Below are 10,554 nucleotides of genomic sequence, written 5' to 3'. Positions count from 1 at the left end.
TTATGAATGCATGGTTGAGGGAAAAAAAAAAAAAAAAAAAAGTCTCAATTTCCAACAAAAAGGTCATTTCTGCTCAAAGCCCGTTGGTGTGATGAAAAACATTGATACCCTGGTATAACTTTACCCGGAAAATACATTTAAGGTAAGTTTCCCCTCTAGTTACGACAGTCTAGGAGTTGAAATACGGTTGATGTAATAACAAGTCTGAACATCCTGCTGGAAATTTTAAAGAGGGCCACAGATGATGTAAAATGAGCAGAAATGTATTCCACCGTCATTGCGAATATGCTTCTCCTGCCTCAGCTGTGTGCATATAGAATTTTTTTTTTTTTTTTTTTGTACAGCACTTCGGTCAACTGATGTTGTTGTAAAGTGCTTTATAAATAAAATTGGATTGGGATTGGGATTGGAGAAGAGAGAAAAAAAATAAGAAGCTTGTAGTTGTAGTGTTTTATTCATCATTATGTAAATCCAGTCATTTATGGTAGCCTTAGCAAATCAGGAATCAAGTGTGTCAACCTCGAGCAGAGAAGAAAGTGCATACAGGGATAACAAAAGAAGTGAAAGAGGTCAAAAACAGAGCAGACGGAGCAACTCTCTTTTGGGGCAAAGTCTACAAATCCAGACAAGGGTCAAATAAGTGTGTGTTTAATTGTCTCAGATCTCTATGTGCTGTCAAAAGTTCACAACTCTGCTCAAACTCTAAACTCAATAAGGTTTTGCTCCCGTCTGAGTGACAGTGTGTGGTGTTGAGGCTGAGCTCGGAGCTTGATCACGCCATAGAAAAATACCCTGGTCGTTTTTAATGTTTAACTGTACACAACTGAATTTCTACGCAATAGATGATAGATGATAAACTCTCACTCAAAAACCTATAGTCACCCGGTTTTTCGGCCCAGGCCAGTTTGTCTTTACATCCTGCCTACTACAAAGATAAATCGCTCATTCCATTGCTACAAGCTAATGTTACAAGAATACGTTCAAATCCAATAGTAGGCTAAATAAATCAAACTCATATATGTATGTGTATATATGAGATCAAATAACAGGATTATGGTTTAATATAAACTCAGATCAGATAAATATCTCTTCAGTAAAGTGGATTCAGGTCGCGGATCAGATGACTTAAGGCTTAATGCATCCTCTTACCTGTCTTCCGATCTATTTGTGGTTAATATTCAGATTATATCACCCAGGAATTTTGGGTAAAGGCAACTTCTATATCAAGCATATGTTGAACTTCATTCCAAAATGACTCCAGGTGATGCTCAGTCAATCTTAAATCTATATATGGCAACAGAAGTAGCATGGGTCCAAGCGACATGGATCTTAGTTTTAACTTCACCTTACAAAACCTCTGAATTCAACTGGAAAAAAAAAAATATATATATACGATCTCAATGTAAACATGCACCTTTAAATTCTGATCAAACGATTATTTTTCAGCCACAAATCTTTTTAACCTCTCCCCCCTTTGTGACAATGAGTGGCTGTCCTTCACGTGGAGCCTTATCGGCAGTCTTACGAATTACACAAGTCCACAAATGTCCTTTAACACTGTATTGATGTCCAAGAGAAGAACCCCCCCCCTCAAAAAAAAAGAAAAAAAATGCCTCAACTGAGGTCTGGAGTCCGGACAGTTCAAGTTGTCCTCCGAACTGAAGCAGTTGGATGTCGCCCTCTCATCTCCATGTTTCTGCTCCTTCTCCTGCAATCTCACTGCAGCAGCTGAGTGGAGCATTTGGGAGGAAGCGATCACTTTGATAGGTGGACATGTACACTCTGACCTAAAACATTGGATCCGTTTCAGGAATCAAACTGTTTCCGATCTATTTCCGAATAAGAATATTTCCGTTCCAACCACGGCTGAATGTCTGTGATTTAAAGATTCATGTTTTGTTTGGAATTTTTTTATTTACATATATTCAAAACCAGTCCACCCCTTCCTCTTGCATCCTTACCTCCACTCCACATCCAAAAAGATGCAAAGAACTTCAAAAGTACGAGGCTGTACAGTCTTCACCTTGACTTATGGAGGACATCAGTATGTTGCTATGCACCAGAGAAAAATCAAGGGTCTGGTCAGAAAAAGTGTAGAAGTAATATGACTTATTGCAGAGGATGAAATATGTCAGTTTTTATCCAGAACCTAAATCTGCTTGGTGCATTATGTCTCACTCGTTATAAGATACCAAATTAAAATAGGAAATTTGAAACTGATGAACTGGACTCGTCTTTGAGTGCGTTGCTATGTTGACATGCATGATTGGACATTGAATGAGATGCAAACACGTCTTAGCGACGCGCACGACTTAGCCGCGTACGCGCAACCTAAAACTATGTGTTCTCCGTGTCCGTGTTTATGTGTGTGCGAGTAAGATCCAGCGGTAGCTATGAAGAGTTCGACGTGTTAGGGCTCCAGCCCATTTGATAAGCTCTCTCCAGCGTTCTCTTGCAGTCCTGCATCACCGTGCTGAACACAATATGAGGGTACTGGACCACCAGCCGCTCCACAGTCTCCTCATTCACCTGCGAAGACACACACAGCCACACGGTTAACATACTGTTAGAACCAAGCTTTCAGCAGTACATTTGAATTTACTTTATCTAAACATCAAATGCGCAAAACAGTTTCAAGCGCAGATTCGTTGCACTTAAATCACTTTTGACCACATAAAACGGTCTCCATTAGCAGATGCTGGGTTGTCATGGAGCTGGGCATATTAAACGTGCATATTCTCAGTGAATATTGGTTTGAAAAGAGCAGTGAGAGGCTTGAAAACGAAAACCTCTCACACGCTTTACTGATGTAAACCCAAAGGTCTCGAATAAGTGAGGAAGTTGATTTGAAAAGAAATTGACAAGTCGGCAGAATCTTCGCCGGCTTCAGCTGACCGACACTGATTAGAACTGGTATCTTAAGAAGTCACCGTATCCTTGGTGCAGAACTCCCTCTTTCTGCTTCCTTTGAAATTATTCCTGTTCCCAGCCGTAATTTTTCATAAAGTGACGAAAATGAACTTCATCTTTCACCACCTCAATCAAAAGAAACTGAGATATTTGGCTCTTTGAACATCTGGTTAAAATATAAATGTGATAATGAATGTAATGCTACTTTATTAATACCAACAGCATACATATAGCCTGGATCAAGGGGCTGAGAGTGAGCTATATGATGAAAGTTTGTTTGTTTGACTCTGTTAGGATGATTTAAAACCACCGCAGCCACTTTCCATGAAACTTGGTGGGGACGTGCAACGTGAACATAGGAAGATGAAATGACATTTAGCTGCACTTTCTTTAAAAGTGCAGTATAAGACATTGGCCTTGGCAGAGTATGGAGGTGATCATCTAGGAAAATTGAATCAATTATTTCCATGAATAAAATACAATATAAGAATTAGTGCAAGTTAACCGATCCAGAACCCTTTTTTTTTTTTTTTTTGATTCATCAAATATTTCTCAAGTCTGTATGAGCAGAGCACATACAGACTACCGGGAGACCAGGGAACATTTGTTGAAACCAGATTAAAACCATTCAATCGGTGAATCCAGGCCAAATTTCGGTAAACTTCTTGACTGGAATAAAAACAAACTGGCATGGATTAGTTCCCTGCCCAACAAAGGTGGACTCTGTAACTGGAAAACTGCCCAGAGCATCACTAGTGCCCATCTAACACTCATCGGGGATATCGGTCAGGTTGTCTGAGCACAGCCCAAAGGATACCAGAAAACTGCATCCACCCCAGCCCCAGTTCACACTGCTGCTGTCTGGCAGGATTTACAGGATCACAAGACTCCAAACAGACTTTCTTTCCTCAGGCTCAGACTACCAAAGTTTTGACGAATAATTCATATTTCTAACTTGACAGTTTATGAATTCGTCGTATAATGTTTTGTTTTTATGAGCACCATAAGTACTTTATCTTAAATTTCATCACGAAAACCTCCGGTTGCGAAATGTAAAAATGTAAGCGATATATTGCTTTATTGCTTCAAATAAAAAACAAATTTCAAAACTCTTAAAACTTACTGTGGGACTAGATTAAAAGTGCATTGACGGTCTGCATCGCCTCACGATGCAAGTGATCAATCAGAAACATACTGAACGGTTAGTGCCTCATAAAAATGATTGCTTTGTAGACTAATATGAAGGGTAGACAGTTCCTCAGGAGCATGCCGTGTACGGACATGCTCATCTGCCCACACAATTGGACTGTGGTGATGGGTTCAGCACCAGAAGACAGCTGAGCTTACCGAGCTAATGAGGCCTTCATGTTCTCAGAGGGCTAGAAAGACAAGCAGCTAATAGCCACTCCAGCACTTCTCTGGCATCTCTAAGAGCCAAGAGTGAGACAATCTGAGGGGCTGACAAAGAGCAGAGGCAGCAACCCTGGAGACCTTGAGGGGTTAACCGCAACCCACCCAGAACCAACCCCCACCCACTAGCGAGTGTGACACTTTCCAGGGGGAAGTGATGAATAAACATTCACACATATGTTGAGGACACAGTCATCTGTTGTTGCCAAAGCCGTGACAAAGTGCTTCGCAGTTTTCTCCGACCTCTTTGGTTTCGCTGTTGACTGGAGGAACAAACCTGTTTGGTCATTTTTCCCTGGCTTTTTCTCAGCCTATGACACGTTTGTTTCTCATTCTCTATTTCTGTCTCTTTCTACATGAAACACGAACACTTGAGCTGCAGCAATTCTGACGGATGAAAAATAAAAGTCAGGGTAGAACTCACAGAACCTGAAGGGGGAAATAAGTGCGCTTGACAGAACGCCGATATCTCTTTGGTCACAGAGGGAAGAAGGAAACTCTGTACAGTAGAAGCCAAACCAATAAGACTAAAAGGCAAAAGCGTACCGTTTGTCTTCTCTTTGATTACAAAGGAAGTTTACATTCAGCTACATTTCAGGTGTCAACATACAGAGGCTGTAGACTCAGGACGCAAGTGATACAAGAGAAATTAAATGAATCATGATCACAAAGTCAAAGTCTGTTTTTGTGTTCCAGATCAAAAACAAATACTCTGTACATGGCCAAAAATCTTCAGTAAAAAAAAAGAAAACCACAGGCCAAGATTAGCAGATGGTTTTTAAATTTGAAATGACTAACTACAGGAAAGGTGTTTTAAGTCGAGGGGTAAAATTCAAAAGGAGAAAATTCCAGCCACAGGTTGGGGGCTGTGATCAGTGATAGAATAGCTGCTTTAATGAAACAGTGTTTCAGAATATTGACCTGAAGAATCCACATTATTATCATGATATGAGAAATCAAACTGCTCGGCAGTTTTATAAAACAAATCATCACATTCCTTCATGCGATGAAAAGATCAAACTCAACTAGTGAAGCGGTGACAATATGAACTGAAAACAGGAAACCTTTGATATTTTCTCCTCAAGGTTTGTTCACAACGGGCTTGAAAAAAGATATTGCAATGAAAGAAATGCCCAAAGAGTTCTGAATCTTTGCTCTTTTTATGAGACTCACTGGCTCCGCTAAAAATAATCCACTGAGCGCTTGCTCGTGGTGTGGCAACTTATATCCACCTGAGTTTTCATTTTCCGCACAAAGCAGCCGAAAATAAAATCACCAGTTCTCCTCCATGCAGTTTTTCAAGCTATTTGGCAGGTCTCATCGCAGTTCTTCCGTGGATCTGTACTGTCTTTATTGCTCATATCTCTTCACGTAATCCCAGACTGACTCAGGGACGTTGAGATCAGGTTTCTGGGGGGCAGAAACCCGATCTTACTTGTCAGTGAGGATAGTCTTTTATGACCGTTTCTGACTCGCATTCATGCTGCAGTGTGAATGTTCCGCTACATGGCCTCCTAACTGCATGCCGATGGATTTATATTAAAATAAAATTTGGGTCAGCTTCCCATACATGGTCATGTAAACAGAAACATAATATCTTCTGCAAAGCCTCTCCTCAAAAAGGAAAAAAAAAAACAAAAAAAACTAAAAGAAGCTTCTATGTTGTCAAGGTGTTTTTTTTCTTCTTTTGACCTAAACTGGTGTAGTTGGTCTCCTCAGCTCTGACAGACTTGTCAGAGGCCATCTTGGCATCTTACAAGGTTTTGCCAAATACTAAAAGCCAACTTAAGATTGGCTATTATTTGGCAATTTGCTCGGTTCTTTGATTTTCTTTGCTTAACCCATCAACATCATCTTTGGTCTTTTTGGTTAGGCTTTAAAGTCAATACTGACAATTAACTTCTTTTGCTTTTGCTTATATGGCTGCTATTGTGAAGGTTATGTGTGTATGAGAGGTAGCTTTTTATTATAAGTAGCTGAAGAGCCTTAGTTGTAAGTGTGAGGCAAGAATATTTTGCACCTTTTAACAGAGAATGTAGGATTCTTTGGACCAAGTACTGATGGAGTCTCTTCTTCCTCCCATATTTGGGATTTGACCAGGGCGCCTGACCACAGTACTGTCTCAAACCACAAAGCTCCAAAAGCTGCTCTATGCTTTTGTAAACTTTTTAAATCACTCTCACACCTGTTTTTCTTTGTTTTAATAACGTGCGGATATGTATGTGGTCATTTCAATGCATCTTTAGGTAGGATTTACTGTAACAAGGTAGAAAGAGATACAATAAAGACGTCTAGTGAGATTTGAACTTGTTTTTTTCCCAGACAAACAAAGGTAGACATTTACTCCATTCACAGAGGACCAAACGTAAAAGAAGGCTTCCAAACGTTTCTACTTCAGTGACGGTAAGTTAAGTTTGTTTTGACATATGGTTGAGCCTCATTAACAGATAAAATGACAACTCCCTGATTGCCTTCATAACATATTATGCTATGTTCTTGCAAAGAGAATGAAACATCCCCCAGCTCGTTAATCAGGGCTTAATTACAATTAAAACAGATCTAAAGAATAGACCTGTCAAGCTGATGGGAGGCCATAACATTCATTAATGCTAATTTAGTAGAGCTCCACTTGCTGAGCAAACACAGCACACATAACAAGGCTCCCAATCAAAATGCTGAATCATATGCTAATAAGTGGCTGTGGCAATGCTAAACATTTGAGATGAAACAAGATTGCTCTGATGGAAACGATAAAAAGAGGAACTGAAGCGCTGACCTAGGCTGCTTTATTTTTCTTTTTTTATTATCCAGAAAAAAAAAAAGGCCCTTTTTTAACTTCTGAAATATATAATCACGGTCATGTACAACGGGTATCAAATAACTGGAATAAAAACTTCCCACAACAATTGAGAGGGAGGCCGAGATCGTACAAGTTTCATATCTTTACAATATGATACAGTAATTCCTGGTCTGAGAACCATTTGTATCCATTCCACTATTTGGCATCTTGGCATATTCAGACTGGCATATTTCTTTAAATAGCCTATTGTTAGTGGACAGAAAATCCGTCCTTTAATGTTTAAAAACAAAAGAGTTCAAGGCTTCCTCCACTCAGTTCGAACAGTGTTATGTGCCCTTTGCATGGTGCTGTGGTATGCTGAAAGAGATGTGATGACATCACCACACCTGCTTGGTATTTCCAGCTCAGAGCTGTTGTAAGATATGAAGGTCAGATCAAATGTTAAAACTAACTGGTTTACAGAAAGGTGAGTCCTCGGTTTACAGTTGGACCACAGAATTCTTAAAATCACTGTTTTCAGAAATTTCTGTTACTAGGCAAAAATCCTGCTTGATAATATTTTGTTGCTACGCAACAAAAGCCTAAATGCCACCAGAAAGCACTAGGATGTGGTAACTGGAATAGTGCTTCAAATATGTGGCACCTGGAGGGCTGTTTCTTCCTTCTCTTACCCCATACAGTACTGATCCAGTGTTCTGTACTTAACAGTCCTCCTTTCAAACCCGCTGCCAAGTCTGTAGGAGAGCCATATGATAGAGCAGATCACTGCTCACTGATGATTCTAATCTTTGAGAAGCATCTGGGAGAGCAGCCACAGCTATCTGGACCAGGGCCTATACTTATGATTTTCCCCCCCCCCATTTTAACTTCAAAGATGCTGCCCTCAAGATCTAAGTACGGTGTAATTCATCCTGACGGGTAATGTGCTGTTGTCAGGGTTTACAACGGGGCGAGAGAGGAATCAGGGCAAAACAAAAAGATGCAAGTCTGATATGTTATTCAACAAAAAGGGCCTTTCATGCGAGCGTGTTGTACAGTAAAGGAAAAGCTTACAGGGTTATGTCCTCAAGACAACTGTTCCTCTTCTTTTTTTTAGGTTAGATGGCTGAACTTAAATAACAATAAATTCTCAAGCTGACCTCTGGTCCTTCTTGGAGTGCTCTCATGTGCTCTACTCTAATCCACTGATGCAAATGCACTCCATCACCACGTAAAATATACATTTACCACTTGGTCTCCTCTCAGTAAGCAGGACAGTAAAATGAGTCGTAAAGATGAGTCATGCAGCAATACACAGAGGAAAAAAAGAGAATTGGGTTGTAAATCGATAATCAGCAACACAAATACGAAGATAGATATCGTATTAGACCGCCATGGTGAGAACCTCCTCTGAGTACACCTTGCAATCAAGAAATGAAAATGGGACAAACAGAGAGGAGAGTTTTTTTTTTTTTTTTTTTTTTTAAAGAAAGGGAGTTTTAAGAAATAGAATGTGAAAAAAATAACAGTATCTGCTACATGAAAAGCCTCTGAGCGCTGCATTGTTTGTGACACCAAGGGCCCTGAAAGGAAATAAAACACCAGATATTGAGCAGCAATTTCAATGAGTGTGCAGGGGGATTTCACAAGACAAAGATTTCTTCCATGGCCCATGAAAAAAAGACCAGGCCAGCCTCGTTTCTTTTCTAAGTTCTATGTATCAGGTCGAAATAAAACATGATCTGGTCCTAGCCAGGTTTTATAATCAGCTAAATAAAACCCCAGTTGAATAACAACATATTACAAATTACACATTACACCGTGTTATCATTTAACAAAAACTAAGCCAAAATGCAGAAGTGGTGTGTGAAAAACCAAATACACCCCATGATTGAATAACTTGTCGAAGCACCTTTGGCAGCAACAACTTGAAGTAATTCATTTCCTTTATTCAGCCAGGAAAGTCCCATTGAGATACAGGATCTCGTCTTCCAAGGAGTCCTGGCCAAGAAGGCAGCATAAAACAAAATTTCAACATAAAAGTTTCACATAAAAGACATTCTCAAAGTGAAACAAATAGTATAACAAATATGACAAAGAAAGTAAAGGGTTGCAGTACACGAGGCAAGCCGCCGACAAGGAGCTGGCTCATCCCGCAGAGCCCCGATGTCGAGTGGCGTGCCGACTGTGGCTGAACTTAGCAACAAAGCAGTTTTAACAAGCAGGTAGATCACAAAACTTGACCATAGTTGGTGAACGTTCGTTTTTTGTGGGAGAATGTTAGCAGTATGTATCGGAAGGGAAATCAATCTCAACATTAAAAAGATGCATAGGCAAAACCGGATGCCAAATGACGCACTCCTACTCACAAGCGGCCATCTTGAATACTTATTTTCTTTATGACGTAATCGGTCTCATTGGTGTGGAAGAACTTTGGCCTGCTCTTCTATACAACCTTGTTTGAGTTCATTGAGGTTTGCAGACATTTGTTGCATGCACAGCTCTCTAAAGCTCTTGCTGCACCATTTCAAATCAAGCTGAGGTTTGGTCATTGCAACGCCTTGTTTTTTTTTCCCCTCTCAGCCATTGTGTTGAACACTTGCGGCTCTGTCTTATTGTTTGACACAGTTTTGGCCTATCTTTAGCTGTCAGACACATGACCTAACTTTTTGACTCTACAATACTTTAGTAGACAGAGGAGTTCACGGTCGACTCAATGACCACAAAGTGCCCAGGACCTGTGGCTTCAAAACCAAGTCCAAATAATCAGCCCTCAACCGCTGCACTTGACAGTTGGCATGCAAAGTTTGTGCTGATGTGCTGTTTTTGGTTTTCATAAAACATGGCACTATGGCATTATGACCTAACATCTTAACTTTGGTCGTGTCTGTCCAAAGAACATTGTTCCAGAAGTCTTGCAGCTTTTTCCAATATTTGCATGTTTTTTTTTATTTATTTATTTATTTTTTTAGGAAGAATTGGTTTTCTCCTGGAAACCACTCCAAACAAGTCATATTAGTTTAGTCTTTTTCTAACTGTACCGTCATGAACTTTTAACATGCTAACTGGGGCGTTTGGGGTCAAAGATTGGGCTGAACTTGCTGGGACTTTCACTCCTGGAGAGATTGGCAGCTGCCTTTAGTGTTTTCCACTTGTAAATAATATTTCCCACTGTAGAATGATGGAAATTTAGAAACAACCTCATTACGCCTCTGGGAATGATGTGCAGCAACTATTGCTTCTGTAAGATAGCTGCTGACATATTTCCTCTTTGGTGTTGTGTTAACACACACCTGAATGACTCCGACCACTAGATTCAACTCGGGCACGGGGGATGGCTTTGCTTTTCTCTCTTTTTCCCTGAACATGTGGCAGCCATCGTTAGTCACCGGCCATAAAGATAGACAAACATCCCTGTCCCCTGTCTAATCCCATGTAGACAGCGTATCAGTCAA

At 40.2% G+C, this 10,554-nt stretch overlaps 1 protein-coding gene across 1 annotated transcript in view; it reads right to left on the bottom strand.

Annotated features, from left to right (window-relative positions):
* Positions 1-435: 435 nt before the first annotated feature.
* fbxl17 (F-box and leucine-rich repeat protein 17) overlaps positions 436-10,554 on the bottom strand; it is a 226,387-nt gene continuing 216,268 nt past the window's right edge. Inside the window, exon 11 of the mRNA XM_075467711.1 lies at positions 436-2,529. Within this exon, the coding sequence (XP_075323826.1) occupies positions 2,392-2,529 (138 nt within the window). The 3' untranslated portion in view covers positions 436-2,391. The remainder of the gene's footprint in view (positions 2,530-10,554) is intronic.

Source organism: Odontesthes bonariensis, chromosome 6 (assembly GCF_027942865.1).
Source record: "Odontesthes bonariensis isolate fOdoBon6 chromosome 6, fOdoBon6.hap1, whole genome shotgun sequence".
Classification (NCBI taxonomy): Eukaryota; Metazoa; Chordata; class Actinopteri; order Atheriniformes; family Atherinopsidae; genus Odontesthes; species Odontesthes bonariensis.
Note: the sequence above shows the minus strand (reverse complement) of the source record. Positions and strands in the feature narration are given on the sequence as shown.